The sequence below is a fragment of the Wasmannia auropunctata genome, unplaced genomic scaffold (genome assembly GCF_000956235.1).
Source record: "Wasmannia auropunctata unplaced genomic scaffold, wasmannia.A_1.0 LD335828.1, whole genome shotgun sequence".
NCBI lineage: Eukaryota > Metazoa > Arthropoda > Insecta > Hymenoptera > Formicidae > Wasmannia > Wasmannia auropunctata.
The window spans coordinates 1133221-1151372 of record NW_012027062.1 but is presented as its reverse complement, the minus strand read 5'-3'; the positions used below and the strand labels follow the sequence as shown (position 1 = coordinate 1151372).

Below are 18152 nucleotides of genomic sequence, written 5' to 3'. Positions count from 1 at the left end.
GTAGGAAACGTCAGATTATCGGCCGCTTATGTCGAAGGGAAATGATTTATTCGACAGCGATCGCACGAGCTTACGTAAACTCGCAATAGCTCTAGGGAGTATCCGCGTGAGAACCCGGCGGCTCTTAACTTCTGCCACGAGATTAAGTCACGTGTGCATCGTGGCGCGCGCGCCGTAAAACTTTCAGCTGTATATCCCGCCGGAGTACATAAATGTCTATGTCATAATGATAAGATTATCTTTATTGCCTAATAGCGCATCGTCGTTTTGCTTACTTTGACGTGCCGTTGATGAGGAATCGACATTCGCCGGCTTAAGTTTCGCTTGTTTCGTTCGCGAGATAAGGCGAATTGTAACCTTCAAGCTCACGCTATTCTGCTTTCCTTACACCCACTCGTTTGTGAAGCGAGCATTCTGAGCTTGCCAAAGCCGCGCGAATCCACTGGTTCGCCGCTTGGTAATCGTTAAGTTGCGGGACCAACGACTGCAGCGTTGTCGTCCCACGCACAGTGAACGCGGTGACACGAATCTGGCATACCAAACCTATCGCTTCGAAATTGGCGAGTCTTTCGACGATTATTATCTCATCCGACTGTTTTTTACGTCGAAAACGATTGGAACGAGATTAATGAATAAATTTTTTTTAATGTCACAGTGTTTGTTGTAATTTTATATCATTCTTTTAAATGTGAAATTAATAATCTTTTTATAAATTTTTGTTATATACTTTACAAAATATTGAAGCGATAAATTGCATGTTGGATCTGTCAATTTATTGGTTCTACAAAGCAAACGTATTCCTTGTGAACAATCGTGATTTAGTGAATTTCAATTGTCATTGCAATTAAAGCAGACCGTTCTCACATTCCATATCTTTACTTCCGACACGCTGCAAACGGTAACCTTGACTTCTTGCTGCCACTCGTGTTATTATTCTTGACTAAACGTACATTACTGCTCGATCTTTCGATTGTGGGATTTCATTATGAGCATTCAGTCGTTATGACATGGTATGACCGCGTCCGTTACGTTTGCACGCGATACCGATCCGTATCGATGCATCTCCGGCGCCGCACCTGTATACCGACGTTGTTATTACCTGCATCATTATCTTTATCAAAACAGTCAATCTTCATTAAAATCCTGTACAATGTTGCTCGAAGCGCTGGTGAGGGCCAACCGGATCTCGAATCCAGTTCGTCGACTATCCTCCGTGAAGCTGCTCTCGTGGACAAACACAATACGACGTGTATTTCGCATATAATCGCGTGTGGTGGCAGTTAGATCATTTAGGAGGCAATGGAGAATGAAGGTAGAAATCGTGTACGAGGAGAAGAACAAAGGAAGAATGGAGTACAGGACAACGTCAGAGAAGTGGATCCATAAAGGCGGAGACTGCTCGCAATTGCTGAGTGCAAACGCATGCTACTGCTGATAAGGCATCATCTCGCACTCATCACATAAGCAACGTGCGCGCGGTCTACCTGATAATCCGTAAAATGCATAATGATTTATTATTACACCGCTCGACGACGGGAGGCATGTAGATACATCTACCTTCACGACTCCGAAAGTAAATTAGCACGATATAATGGCCATTGGTACTTATTTTGTCATAGAAATAAATGAATAGCGTAATGTGTACGTGAAATCAAACACGTTACAGTTTTAACAAAATGTTAATTTCTTTGATTCCCCCATATTAAACTTAAACAATTATATTGTCTGATTGTGAGCTTAATACAGTAGGAATGGACCAATGAAGAAATATAATATTTTCTTTAGAAATCCATTTCCACATTAAGCTCAGTATTTACTTTCATATATCACACGATTCATTTATATATAAGTCTGAGAAATGATAACGCTTATGTAAAAGAGAGAAATAGTAATAGCAGAGAGAAGCATGAGAGCGGCCATCCCGGCCTTTTACGTGAAACCGTCAGAATCCCCCGTACACTAGTGCTAATAAATCCATTTTTTAAATGGGTACTACGGAGCTACATTCATTTTCTGATATTGTCGATAAAATTATAACGTCGAAAATGGATGTAGTTTGAGTCTGTGATCCACAAATAAAATGTGTGCGTGTCGTGCTATCGGAGCTGGCAGAAATGAGAGATACATTAGATAGCAGGAGTGAGAGAATACGTTAACATGTTCGATTCCAATCGGTGGGCCTATTTGCGTTGTATAAACATTTATTTCATTATTTATTACATTATAAATTTATTTTTAACATAATAAATAATTATTATGTTACAAATTTATTTTAAATATAATAAAAAAATGCGCTAGAATGTATATAATTTAATACAACGCATATAAAAAATTACAACATAGAAGACATCATGTAATATAATATAAAATTATAAAATATAATTAAATAAATAACAGAAAATTATAATGATAAAATTATATATTATATTGCATAAATAATATTTTTTATGTAAGCTACTTTATTTAACTAAATATACTTACAATTAGCAAGTCATTGATCAAACTTGGAATTTTTTTAAACAAATTATGTTTAATTTAAAATACAAATAAAATTTAATTGGGCTAAAACGAATTATACCACCGATTATAATCCGCGGTCCTCCTCTTTCTCAAGCAACAAGCTAATGGTGTCAATATGATGATAAATAACTTACTATAGCTTACTACCTAGGTGGCACGTATTTTTTTTATGTTTATATACATTTATATTTTATTTTTTATGTAATGTCTTTTGATATCAAAATGTACAATAAAATATTTTAATGTACAGAGTACATAATCACAACTATAGAGATTGAGTAAAATTTTCCAACTATACTTCTAATTTGAGATTTTATATAAGATTTAAGTAGGCTAAAACGAATTAGCCCGTAAAGGCCCTCCATCATCCTCACTGATTATAATTAGCGATCCTTTTTTGTTTCAAATAACAAGCTAATGCCGTCAATATGATGACAAATGACGTTAACTTGTTACCTGGATGGTATGTATTTTTTACGTTTATATAAATTTATATATTAATTTTTATATAATGTAATTTGATATTAAAATGTACAATAAAAAGTTTCAATACAAGCGATTTGCGGCCACGTGGTGTTATATGAACCGAAAATTGTAAGATTCACACTAATATTATATGGAAACACCAAGATCCACTTTGTATCGTTGTTGGCGTTTTAAGATCTCAATTGATAGTTAACTTTTCACGGTCTTTCCTGATACTCAATTATATATATAATGTTTTTTTACTGTGTAATTACTTGATATAATAATAAAATATATACATTCAAAATTTCAACAATTTGCTTATAAATTTCAAATAACTAATATACTTCGCAATTCTGCAATACATTAATACATCAACATAACGAACTTTATTGTGAGTTCGAGCGTAAGCAATAAATTGACAGATAATTAGTATTCCAGAATTAATTATTAAGCCTAATCTCTAGTCTTTCCATTTTATAGAGTAATGGATTTGTGAAAATTTGTGTTTATCTCTAGTGTTATTATATGTATAAATATAATACATAAATACAATTGTAATATATATATTACATTTAAGTGTTTTTAACACAATATAATTGAGAAAAAGCCAATGAATGTCATAGCAGGATCTTGGTGCTTCTAATATTTCTATGTGAATTTTACATACATATTCTAGTTTCTCAAAACTACGTAGCCGTTACTTTCGGTTTTAATGCAGTTTTTTGCTTGAAACAGACTAGTATTATCACGTTATTAAATTGATAGGCAATTTAATGCTGATGCTCACCGGCATCTAAAATCCCTCCTCTCTCGCGACGCAAATTGAGAAATTAGAATATGTATGTATGTAAAATTCATATGTATTCTATACTGTAAATTTGTATATACACATTATCTGTGCTAGATTCACAAATAAAATTTGTGCATATCCGTGCTACTAGAGCTAACGTGTTAACGTATCTTTCACTCCTGCCAGCTCTGGTAGCACGCACACATTTTATTTGTGGATGTAGCACGGACTCAATCCACATCCATTTTCGACGTTATGATTTTATCAACAATGTCAAAAAATGGATGTATATAGCTATATAATAGCCATTTAAAATGGATGATTGGTGCTAGTTTACGGGGGGTTCTGACGATCCCACATAAAAGGCTGATAGCTGCTCTTATGCTTCTCTCTGGTAAAAACGAGTTAATAATATTTCTTAATAACAAAAAGAAATTGTTGTACAGGTACAAATATTCTCTGTGCTCAATATAACAAAATAAAAATGCGTAATCTTCTTTGTAATAATAATTTTTTAATCGAGCGAGAAGAATATTTGATGGAGATTTCATAAATTTAAGTATTACTTCATGTTCGATCTATCGTAAATTCAATTAAGCTTAACGTTTGGAGATTATAAATAGAATAAATAGATAGTTAAGACTGTTACTTGTTGTAGATAACGCTAATAAATAATATTTATATCTCTATATTTTGATGATAGTAAAGTTATTATTTGATGTATGTATAAATATTTTATTAATGTATGTTTCTATTATCATCTTTTGGTCATTTAACTTTTTCAATTCAATGTTAACTAACTATAACAGCTCAAATATTACTAATTTGTACAGAATTATTATTAAAAATATTTTTTTCTTCTAAATAATTTTTATAGAATCTTAAAAGATGACAAATTTTATAATAAATTTTTTTTTAAAGTAGTCGCTTAACTTTCTAGTAAGCAAAATGTCTCTTTTATTTACTATAAAACTTAACAAACTTTATTTTTAAGTAGATATATTTATTGTTGAATAATACATCAAATTTATTTTGATACGGAAAGAGAATCTATTAATGTTTTTATATTATTTTTCTATTCGTATTGTAAATTCTTTTGTTATATATATGTTTATATGATATATGTTTATACGATACGTCTATATTATTATAAATTCTTACAGATACTTGTATGTTTATTCAAAGTTTTTAAATTTATTAATTAAAAATTATGTGTTATATTTATATGATAATTTGAAAATAAATTCGGCAAAGATGTGTAAAAGAAATTAAAAATAAAATAACGCTTGTTATTATTTTTTCCAAAGTATTTATTCCAACATAGATTATAGGTAATAAAAGGTAATATGAAACATCGCTAATGTAATTAATTATATGTGATTGGACACCGAAAATCTAGACAAGTAACTTATGTAACTCCATTGTTCATGATAATAATAATAATGAGACAAGAGGTAACAAAAGAGAGAGAGAGAGAGAGAGAGAGAGAGAGAGAGAGAGAGAGAAAGGAATATATTTATATATACAGATATATATAAGTCTAAATTTAATACCTACAAAATGGGATTCTAATTCCTTATACATTCGCCTAATGCAGGGAGTTAAAAACAAGTCATTGCACAAAGAAATCATTCTACTATTCGATTATAATTGCTAAGGCATATTTAACAATGTTATAAATAAGTATTAAGATTGGGCGCGTAATATTTTTTCCTATTCTTTTCTGTTCATCACAGGCCAATACATAAATTGGCTATTATATAATATATAGTTAACATATAACTATTATATAACATAAACTATAATTCTATACATATATGTATATATGTATAGGTATACGTTCCATTTTATAACGTCATATATATGATAATAGTCTTTGTATGGAAGCACAGTATGCGATGTATGGAGAGCCATTTAATCTAAGCATCAATTTAATCTTTTAAAATCAATTTATCTCTTGCATATAATTTACAAAATAAAAATAAAAATATTACTTTTGATTATAATCAAAGACCACATGTTATAGAAATACTTATATTACTCTAGTAGTATAAACATACTAATATTTAATATTAATTTTATAATAGAGAGAGTCATATGGCCAGTTGATTATAATTACGATTGATATTTTTTGAGTATGTGCCAATTCTATGAAATTGTTTATGTTCAATTTATTACAAGAAAAAACTGCATTATGAGTGTTAAAAATATATTGTGTGTGTGTGTGTGTGTGTGTGTGTGTGTGTGTGTGTGTGTTTCTATCATAAAATTACGAAACAATACCTATACGTATTGTTTCGTGTACCATAAGATAATAATAGACATATATAGTGTTTGCAATACATATAGCACCTTGTCGTTTACGGATTATAGATTTACGCGCGCATTGACATTGAGCATATTCATTATAACTCGATGAAAATATTAACTTAATAATTGTAAGTTATATACATAGGCTCGTCATTCGATGAGATTGCGACATTTTTGCTAATACATTCATAATTACAATAGGCAATAATTGACATTACTATTAGAATCTTGAGCGTTAACGTTTGTGCATCAATTATCGAAAAACGTTTCATTTATTTCCCATCGATTAAGTATAGTAGTATGTTAAAATATGTATTTTATAATTGCCTAAGAAAATATTTCTCAATATATATTCCATTATAATCATACCATCAGTATCATTCGCGTTTTGCGTAATTAAGCAATTTCGATCGTTATCGAATAAAATTAAAAATAATGGAATATTAGAGAAATATTGCGGATAAAATTAAAGACAATAATGTTACGCAATTGCTACAAAATTCTTGATAAATATTTTATTAATACATAATAGTTTAATAATTATCAGTTACGTGACATATGCATAAAAATGGCAAATAAAATGCTGATGTATGTATGCATACTGACAGATTAGATATTCGATGTAAAGAATAAACAACATTTTGCACCGATAAAATATATAATAATACGAACCATGTAGAAAAGTTCTAGTAAAATGATAAAAGGAAAGAGAACGTCGAAAAATTAGCTATGTACAAAAGCACATGGATATTTTACATGGATAATAAATTTGATTTCTCTCGGCATTATTAATCCACGATTGTCGTAGCGTCACAGGTCACATTAGATATCTATAAAAAATGTATCACAATATCATGACGTATGCGAACGAACAAATTCGTAACGAAATTAAATTATGTGAGCGGAAGTTACAAATTAACTAGTGTAGCAACAGAGTGCATTTTAATATAAATCGCGACGCTTTCCCTACAGTATTACATTATTGCACGACGATACAAAAATATTTCCAATATTTCCCATTACATAAAAAAGCAGTTTAAATATTACATTTAAAACTTTCCTTCGTTGCGAGTGTAATAATTAACAATCGATTGGTAATAAGTTATTCGATTTTTTTTATGTGACTTTATTTTACGAGAATCGATCGTTTTACACTCGAGTCGAGAAAGAAAGAGAGAGAGAGAGAGAGAGAGAGAGAGAGAGAGAGAGAGAATGAAAATTTAATAATTATATATATAATATATATTTTAAATATATTTTTTTATAAGATTGATCGTCATATAGAGTCTTCAATATAAATTACTATTTACAATATAATGGAAATACCTACTAATTATTCCCCTTTCTTGATCGCTAAAGATATAACATCGTAATTGCGATCAATGCAATTTTTAGAATAAATTGTTTGTGGGGGAATATCTTATTATATCTTTTTACATTTTAAGTAAAAAAATATTTCAAAAGATACATAAAAACAACAAAATTAATATAAATAATAAAACTATAAGAGATAGAAAAACTTCAGCTATCTCTTTTATTTATTAAGAGTAATTGCACTATTTCTAGAGACATAAAAAATATTATATGATAATTAATCAGACAGACCTAAAGAAGAATTCGAAATGACACTTCGTTCCATGTGAGAACAATCGAAAGTATAGTCGAAAGATTATTCGATCTTATGTATACCTCGATTTTATAAGAGATTGAGGAATTAAAGATTGTAAATAAAGGCGAACGATAACCCGTTTCGGGAACCAGGTTATATTTCATTAGATAAAGAAGAATTTGAATTAAAAAGTCATAAGATAAAATAAAATTTTATCTTCTAATCATTCTAATCTGCCTCTCATTGCGAGAAGAATCTATAAGTGGAAATACGGGGCATTTTTAGGGACATAAATTCACAGATACTTATAGTAATCGAAAAAATCTAGACCATCAAGGAATGAACGGATCTTCCACATGTAGTGTATATACAAGACATCACATCAACGGACGAAGAATCTCTCAGGAAATATTAACAAGATTGTATTCTCTAATTAGTTGAACAAGTAAAGTCCGCGTTATCGATTTCCTTCATCAAACGTAAACCTCGCCTCTCTTGCTACCGGTGACGGTCGTCGTAGCGGGTATGCTCGTAGATGACGTCGGAGACGTCGTGCTTAAGCTGCTAGACGCGCTAGTGCACGAGGCGGTACTGACTTTTCTCGACGCATCCTGGGTCTTTTGATTGGATTTAGAGAGATCGGGACCGAAACTGCTGGTTCTCGGTCGAATATCTTGATTATTGGACACGGTGGGCAACCTGTCCATGGTAAGACCGTCTTGCCTACTCAACACGGAGGCGATGCGATATTCTCTCGATTGCAATCCCGGAGATTGCGGTAACGACATACTTCTGTCGTCCCGACCTGGCTGCGCTGGTACCGGCGGACCAGGCAGCGAGGCCGATCGTCTGCCTCGCGCGTCTATCGCTATCGTTCTATTAATTTGAACTCCGGGCACAGCGGCGGTGACGACGTAGCCCAGTTTCTCGGGTCTCATCAAGATTGGCGAGCGATCGTTGTAGCCGTCGAAAATGGGTGAACTGCCGTTGCTACCCATCGGACTGTTGTTGTTGTCAATCAGTGGCGTCGAGCGATCTTCCTGGCCGGTGATACTTCCACTCCTGCTACTACCGCTTCCGCTACCTTCCTCTTCGCTGCTTGTCACCTCCGTCAATGTTGCCTGCAGGACGCTGTTACCCTGATTATTAACACGCGGCGTCGTTGTTGTCGCCGTCGTCATCAGACCTAATTGCGTCAGATGGCTCATGGTGACAGGTGTCAAAGTCACCGGCGTCATTAGACCGGCGCTGGTCAACGTCGGTGAAAGCACGGCCTGCGCTAAGGCCGCCGCGCCTGATTTTCCCGAACTGGGCGTGCTTTCGGTTTCTTGTATCGGCGACAACACCACCACCGACAAATCGGGATAGTGACCGTTCGCTGGTATCACGCCTACCACACCTGCGCCGATGTTCGTCGCATTGGACAAAGCCAATCTCTGTTCACGGTCGATCACTTCCTTCGTTACATCCGGAGTTGGTATGCGCGGTCTGTTCTTCAGGGATACCGGCACCGAGTTCAGCTTCGTCATAGTACCTGCAATTAGAAAAATAATCGTGGTGACCGTTATAGCGCGACGCTAGCTTGGTCGGATTAGTTTCCGGAATCGGGATCATTCCGAGGACGCGCGTGGAAAATAGGTAATGACGTTGTCGATTAAACTAACAACTGTAACATTACTCGGTTGAAGACCACGTTGAGCGAGCGTGAAAATGAGTTTTAGACCATTGCTTTGGCGCCAGGAAGCATGTCGAGTTACACTGACGAGAATATAATTACACGGATACTTTTGCGAATACTATCTTTCTCCTTACGAGAAAAGGGGAAGAAGAAATACAAGGACTTTGGAGAGTTTTTTCGTTGGATGTGAAATAACCACGGAAATTGCAGAGGTCACGCAAGATCAAACATTGCGTAATCTTGCGCGTACGTGGAAGCAATAAAGGAAAAGCTTGCGATTCTTCGGGGACTTTCTTTCAAGACGAGTCCGTGACTCAAGAGGAAAAAATCTTTGGAACGCCCAAGCCTTCTTCAAAAGCATATTAATAAGATAAAGAACATTTCAACATTAAGATAAAGAAAATTTCAGTAAAAATAAAAATATAAAATAAATACAAGTTTTTTGCACACTTCATTCGATAATTTTATGTAAGAAAAGAAAGGCACTCTTAAAGATTTATTTTGCTTTATTCTTAGAGAATTTATTTTTGTAATGTGCTTTAAAATTTAAACAAATATAATTAACAAAACATTGTTATATAATGTTATTCATAAATAAATTTTATCAAAGCAAATAGTTGTATAACATAAAACAAATTAGAAGATTGACATTTTACATTACAAATGTAAAAGCTTCTACGTACTTTGGCGACCCATACGCTGACTTCGGACGCTCTTCCGTCCGACGAGACGATCGTAGAGCGACATTTTCAGATTAGGATTATTTGTTTGTGGGAGACCACCGTTCTCAGGGCTGCTGTACACGCTATTGTGACGATTTCGTGTGAAGAAACCACCGCCGCTGCTATACGTAGTCGAGGAACTACGTATCGAACCAACTCGAGTGATCTGCCTTTGGAACCAGCCATTCTTTTTTCGTTCCACCAACGGAGTGTCCACACTTTCCTGATAAACACGCGAGATTTAGTATCGAAAGCATCGCAAAATTGTGTCAGAAAACAAATTCACATAAATCGACAAAAAAAATATTTGGAATCATAAATAATTGTTTAGACATCAGATTAATCTACGATTGCATAAGAGAGCGCATGTTAAAGTTCATCTAAAATAATTTTTTTATAATATATAAATAATTTTAGCACTTATAAACAATTCACTTACATAATCGGCGTACACATCGTCCTGATGAGTTTTACGATGCTGGCCGTGACTTTGAATCTGTGTGCCTAGCATAACGTTTGCGTAAAGAGCATCGCTTTCTTTCACTTTATAATGTTCCGCAGAACCTTTCGGTTCTTCTTTTCGATACTGCTCGCTGGCAACTGTGTACGGCAAGTCCTTAGGCACAACGTCGTCCCAGTATTGATCTTTTAAGAGCTCCGGATGTTCCTCGTGCATCTCATCAACGATCATGTAACCTGCCTGTTATGCGATAACGCGCAGTGACATAATGAGAAAAAATACATTAATATACGAATAAAAGAAAAGTTTTGAAATACATAGTAAAAAACACATTTCCATGTGCAAATACTTTGCTCTAATATATTCACTTTTCTATAAGTAAAAAATTGTTCAATAATAATGACTCATGGATCGATAAATCTCTTAAAACTTAATAATTTTGTTATAATCGTCTGTCTTGCTGTACCTTGATATGTCTGTCTATTAACCAGTTCAACTCGATATCGTCGTCATCTTCGCCGAAAGGATTAATGAGTACCTCCGCGACTTTCAGCCATCCGACGTAAAAACAAAACTGCAAGAATATACGTCAGTCTTATAAGAAGTCTTAAACATTATGCAGGAAAACTCCTATACGCAAACATTCCGCGATCAATGTTTAAAGATAATATCGTTCATTTTAATCACCTGCAGCGCTGTGAAAAACGGGAAATACATGTCCGGCTCCTCATACTTTCCGGTGCCATTGGATTGTTGGACGAATTGTCTGCCGAGTAAAGCCGAGAAAAAATAGGCGTACAACGATAGTGTTACCACCTGAAAATATATTGAGAGCTTCGTGACAAAGTTCTTATACTATACAGGGTGTCCCGTAACGCTTAATTAATATTTCAAGGTGTGAAAGAGAATGAAATTTTGAACTAAAAGTTCCTCTTTCAATTTTGGCTCAGACCATTATTTACAGAGTTATTAACAAATAAAGTTAATCAATAGATCGCGAAGAGCCGGAGTACGCAGGAGCGTAGCATGCCGTATGTGCGGCTCTTCGCGCTCACTTCATAGATGAATGTATGTGAAGTGAGCGCGAAGAGCCGCACATACGGCACGCTACGCTCCTGTGTATTCCGGCTAAACGCGATCTAATTGATTAACTTTATACGTTAATAACTCTGTAAATAATGGTCTGAGCCAAAATTGAAAGAGGAACTTTTAGTTCAAAATTTCATTCTCTTTTACGCCTTGAAATATTAATTAAGCGTTACGGGACACCCTGTATATCGCGATATAAAAGTAAAACACGTGGCGCGTGTAAGAACTTTTAAGAAGGAGCTTGTTACAATAGAAAAGATTAGCGTGTACTATAATTTATTTTGTTTCGTTAAAGAACAGTTGCTTTTAAGACGTGAAACGAGTCGCGGTAGAAAATTACTCCCACCGGAAGTCTCGAACTTCGTTAGACTTCGTCTTGTCGCTTCTTTTTTTCTGTGCCATGTATAAGTACAAGCAAACAGGTTTAATGAATGAATATCAAGGTCGTCGCGAACGCCGCCTTTCTCACTGAAGGTTATCAGGAAACGGTAGTTTACGCGAAAATATAGCGTGACTTAACTTGACATAAAAGAAGGCAACAGATTATTAATCCCGCGGGTGGACATGGAACATTTTGGAATCGCCACATCCGAAAGATTCCTCTTGGATGTAATGCGAAATCATTCCCGAAGGCGTGACGTATCGCAGAAAAATTACTGTTCAACTCTCTTGTCGACCTTGACCATGCAACATCGGCTTCGTGTTTCATGCACGTTTTATTATCCGCGCTGCATCCGTCGGTTAAAGTTTTAAAACGCCCAGAGGAATATTCCTTTTAATTAAACTTATTGTAATATATACGTACTGCGGTACATATATAAGCTATAATAACTATGCTCTCTCTCTTGTAAGCGTAAATATTAATATATTAAAATAAGACGTGCTAGAATTACATAGCCTTTCACAATCATTTTAATCGAGTCAAGTCTCAGGTGCATCAAATTACTTTAAAGTGCATCCTTTAATAATACAACTCTTTTTTAATAGAAGAAATATACGTATAAATTAAGAAGCACAAGAAATGTTTATTATACATATACTCTAAAAATGGGAATGTATTTTATGTCGAGTTTAAGTTAAACATTTATTTTCATGATACATGATACATCGTGGTTAAGGTAACGTCTGAAAATCGTTTGTTACAAGGATAGGCAAAAACGTTTGCAGTGTGTAAACGCCAGGCGAATGCAATAACAGCGAGCATCCAAAACAGGTATTAATCTTCGACGGATGTATCATTACGCGGTGAATACTCTGCGGTCGTTACGCGTAATCTTCTTGCGATTTCACGGAGTATGTCGAATCGCGCTATCGTCGTGAAAGAGATTTATATTGTGATTTATATATGAGAAAAATACCATATAATGCATCATGGCTTTTCCTAAATTAATAACAAGCTCGAATGATTTTAAATACTAAGTGTTGATTATCATTCTTTCAATAGGATACATGTATTTTTATACATTCTATTACATGTATATTTGTCATATTTGATATATGTATAAATGTCTACTATTTAGATATTCAAAGCATATTAAGCATGTGAACATTTATTATTAATAATAATAAAAAAATGTGTAACAAAAAGCATTTTCCGAAATTCGAGAGAAATATGAAACAATTTCTAACACAGAGTGCAGAGGTATGAGTAAAGCTTCTTGTCACGTTCCTCCAGATTTGCGAAATAATGCGGCGTTTAATTACTTAAAAATAGCTTTTGCACCAGATAATTAGGGAAATTAGTTGATGAGTAATTACAATTGCACAATGCATACATATTCGCTAATTGCAAATACGAAATACATCTTTCGGGAAGAAATCCCTCACTTTACTGTCTTAACATGTTTAAATGCATTGTCCTGAATTCCAGATAGAATGAAAGGCTTAGGTTTATGATGTAATGAAGAAAAAGAATAATAATGACTATACAGATAACGCCAATAGTTTGGCACGCATCATTATTAACAGGTGGATTAGGAAAATTGGAGTCATATTTTCTAGACAATTTTAATTGGTTAATAACAGTTATAACAATAAAACAGTAAGCAATATAATTATTGCTAAACAACTCATGTTCTTATAAATAATTTTAGCGATTATGCTTCAGTGTTATTACAAATATTTTTGCATACATTAATATGTATACCAAGTATAAAGAAACAATAATATACTTAACATGCATTATTTTAAAAGGCAACTTGTTTCAAATAATATTGGAAATATTTATGGCTAATATTTAGCAATGGACAGCGACAGACTTTTTCATTTAGTTTCTGTTTGATGTTTTATATTGCAAATAAAACGTAAATTATGTATTGGATACAGTTCTATTGAAGAATTACATAATAATGCGTCACTCCTGGCGCTTAAAAGCATGATAATGACATGACCACTAAAGAATAATGAAGACATTCACGTAACATATTCGACATCTGCCAATGAAGAGTGATACTATCGATAGGTAATATTTCCACGGTGCGCGACGCCAACGCGAGAAGGAATTAACAGAAAAACAAAAATAATATTATCTCTCCTCTCTCTTTTGCACGTGAAAGACGTAGAATAAATGAAAAATTACTAGAATTTCGTCTTCTAATCAAGAATTTATTTTTCTAATTAATAGGATTCATGAGCAGCGTTTACGAATTATTCATGGAAAGAACAATTTTGCTGAATTCAGATCTGAAGATAATTTTTGTTCAATAATCAAAATAATTTTGTGTGAAATGATTGCTCGAATATCAAAACGTTTTATAGTAATGCTTATCAGTTTTAATAATCCAACAAAATATTTTGACGATTTAACAAAAAATTATTTTCAGATTTGTATTCAGTAAAATTTTTAGATCTTTTAACAAAAACGTTCTTTCCGTGTTGTCTTATACAACTTTATTTGGATTTATTCGTAATTTCATTATATTTGATGAATTAATCAAGTCAGATATCCAATAATTTGATAATTTATAAAACTTCAATATTCAAATATTATACAATTTAATACCTGTTACATATAAATAAATGTTTATAATAATTAAAATTTTGTGAGAATTATCAGAATGAATTCTAGAGAAAAACTGGCATATTTAATTTGATTATAACGCTTCTAGACTTCACGTGAAAATACTTACCTGAGTGTAGACTAGAGGAACACAGACAGTATCGTAACCAATCAATGCACCAAGCCTCTTCCGGATGTCGCTGAGTTCGACAAGGAGGGTTTGCACTACGTGATCACTAGTAATCAGGGCCTCTTTCCTCGCCCTGTTGATGATATTGGTCGCCCAGACTAACGGCATCCAATACTTAGACATGGCCGCCTTCTTGTTCATCATCTCAAAGATTTTCTTCTCCGATTCCATCATCAGACCTAAGAAAATCGACGAGATTAAGCATGAGTTGCCTCGTTCCTTGCCCGACTTAAGCGAAAAACATTTCCGGACGTCCCAGCGAACTATGTAATTACACAGAACTTTCCCCGCGTGAGACGCTTGAAAAATTTCCTCGACGAGAGATACACGCGGGTGCTTGTACATTGTAAATCGCGATCGATATCACAGGGCAGTAAGTCAGCCAACTTGCGCCTCGTAATGCTCCGCGATCCTGCGTTAATTAACAAATCCATCAGCACGGTTCGTTAATCGGCAGAGAATTATCAAGCAATCAGTATCTTTCGCTTACTTTCGCGTGCGCAAGTTCTATGTAGAATAGATATATATTCGTTTGAGCTAGATGGTAAACTTGTGGGTGCGTACGTGAAACTGTATAAACTATACACTAACGCAAAACATGTCCATTGTCTGCGTAATACGTAGTTTCCTCGGAACCAAAGTGAAATCGCCGTTCAGACCAAAGTTCTGCTTTATTTCCTGATCAGTAACGCATTATACTAACAGTATCCTAAAGTTTTGCTGAATACCGTATTTTACGTAAATAAATTTTCATAGTCAAAAATCATATCTCACATTTTAACAAATCGTTTATTATTTTCGTATAAATTAGTTTTATTTTATACTATGATGAACTGTTATTATTCTGTTTCTATACATATTAAAGCATAAGAAAAACGTAGTTATACATAAATATATAAATATATTTATTCAATATATTTCTACTAAATAAAGTTAATAATAACGTATCGAGAAAACAAGTATTTGTATGTCATGAAAGAAGACACTCAATGTCCTCAATAGAAGGCATTGTTATAAGCGATTAAGAATTGCACAAAAAAGATCAAATGTTTGTTATCTGACTGAATAATAATTGCTGAATAATTATTTATAACTGGTGACGTTAGTTTGTCATAAATATATCGGACACGTTGTGTTGGACACGATGAAGATGGAAGATCGCGATGGAAGAGATAGGCATTTGGTTGAAGAAAAATAGTCATTTGATTAACCAATAAATCACCATCGTCGATACTGGATAGGTAAGAAGTCAATAACGTAACGACTTTCATGTGCAGTTTGCATTTGAAGGAAAATCGAGAGATCGTGATGTATGGAAATTACTTAAACCGAGATTATACGATATATGGTGTGTTCAATTTATTCCACACCAAATCTTAACGAGGAATCTTTCACGAATTGCCAGTTGACATCTTCCTAGTGAAAGTCAACAAAACAGATTATATTTATATATCTGTTCGTAATTATTTAAACATTTGCATAGTTCGAAATTCGGATGTGCATGTAACTTGTAACTTATAAGATATTTGAATATAACAATTAAATATTTTGCTTCTGCTTTGGCTATTTTCATATCGATGAATTAATATTTTCATAATTGAACTTATATGTATATTTTCTGATATATTTTCTTAAAAAAATTTTTTTTCTCTTATCTATAAACTGGACCATTAATTTCATAAATATGTATAATTATTATTTAAACAATAAAATAATGTAATTTCTTGCTTATTACAAACTAGCTTTAAAATGTAATTTTAAAAACGCATGATTTATCTTGTTAGAAGCGTATAGTTCGAAACTGGAAAAGCTTGTTCATCACACAATAATAAACAATTTTCTTGTCTCGATGATCAAAGTCTTTTATCATCGTACATTCTATAAATGTAGTAAATCTGCGATCAAACAAGTACATTGGACTTCTGTCTGGGAGCGATCGTAGTCGGAAACAAAAACTATCTTAAAAGTCACGGCGACCGCAAAGATCAGCCACTGGCTCGATTGGATACCCGGATCGAGTAACGGGAACATCGTAATTTTTCTCGGAGGTAGTCTTTTTATTGTTAGAGCAGAAAGGGTCGCGTTCGCACGGGCGTACATCCGTAACTAAGCTGGGGCGATGCCCGAAAAAATGAGGCAGCCTTGGCGCTGCGGGCAGCTATCGAAATAACTCGCGGCGTCACTCCGACAAGTCGTTGATCGAAGAAACCGTCTGCGAGATGAAAGACACTCCGGTGGAAACGTGTAGATTACTAATGATGGCACACGCACGCTCTTTTATTCAGCAGGCGTACTTGGATCAGGTACACACCTTAACAGCAAAAACTGACATAGAGGCAACCGGGCATTCAATTTAGCGCTTTACGTGATTTATATGCCTTAAACAGACAGCATTAAAATCTTTTTTTCATTTACGGTAGATTTTATCTTTCCATTCATCTCTCCCGCGAGATGTACGCTTATATGCATATCACGTACGTATGCTCGCACATGCTTAGCATGCATGTTTCAGCATCGTTCCTTTGATGCACTGTTTTAAGGATCGCACATTATCCCGTTTCTTTTTTTTTAGACATGTACTTGTATACGACGTATCCTTTGATGTACCGTTTTGAAAATCGCATTATTCCATTTCTTTGAACATATACTTGTGTATATACAAATCTGCTAAAACAATATAATTTTAATTTTTAAAAGAGGCATAAATAATTATTGCTTTCTATATAAATGTATAAGATATTTTATATAGAAACATTTATATAATATACGTATAATAAACTATTTATATAAACATAATAAATTGATGGACAAATGTGAAATAAAAGCAATTAAATATTCTATTCTCGTATCGGACTTTTAATCGAGAAATATATCTTGCATATATCTATACCTATGACGCTTTAACAAATACTAGTAAACATTCGCAGAATGTTTGAAATCAGTTTCTGAGTGATCGATCGGTTTGATATGCGATCAGTTCGCTCCATTCATCAATCGACCTTGATACCGATGTCACACAGTCACATGGTACACAATGAGCTCGAGAATTCACAGGCTTGTTACTGAAAGTAACCGCCGATAATTCATCGAGTGACTCATTCGAGTGCCGTGATGCGTTACTGCCAGCGAAGACCAAATATATCGAAACGAATATTAGCGGATCCTTTGCACAACATAACATTTAAAATAAGATAAGAAATAATTCAAATAATTAAACATAATGAAAAAGATATTATATGTATATATTTGCAACAATTAAAAGTAAGTACTATATATTTAAAAAATATATTTGTTTCTATTTATGCGTATTCTGTCACG

General features: G+C 33.8%; 1 protein-coding gene across 1 annotated transcript in view; it reads right to left on the bottom strand.

Annotated features, from left to right (window-relative positions):
• Positions 1-7558: 7558 nt before the first annotated feature.
• Positions 7559-18152, bottom strand: part of LOC105455916 — a 49489-nt gene continuing 38895 nt past the window's right edge. The window contains exons 5-10 of the mRNA XM_011699626.1: positions 14775-15013; positions 11245-11373; positions 11024-11131; positions 10537-10797; positions 10059-10320; positions 7559-9231 (exon numbers count right to left, since the gene is read on the bottom strand). Of these exons, the coding sequence (XP_011697928.1) occupies positions 8171-9231; positions 10059-10320; positions 10537-10797; positions 11024-11131; positions 11245-11373; positions 14775-15013 (2060 nt within the window). The 3' untranslated portion in view covers positions 7559-8170. The remainder of the gene's footprint in view (positions 9232-10058; positions 10321-10536; positions 10798-11023; positions 11132-11244; positions 11374-14774; positions 15014-18152) is intronic.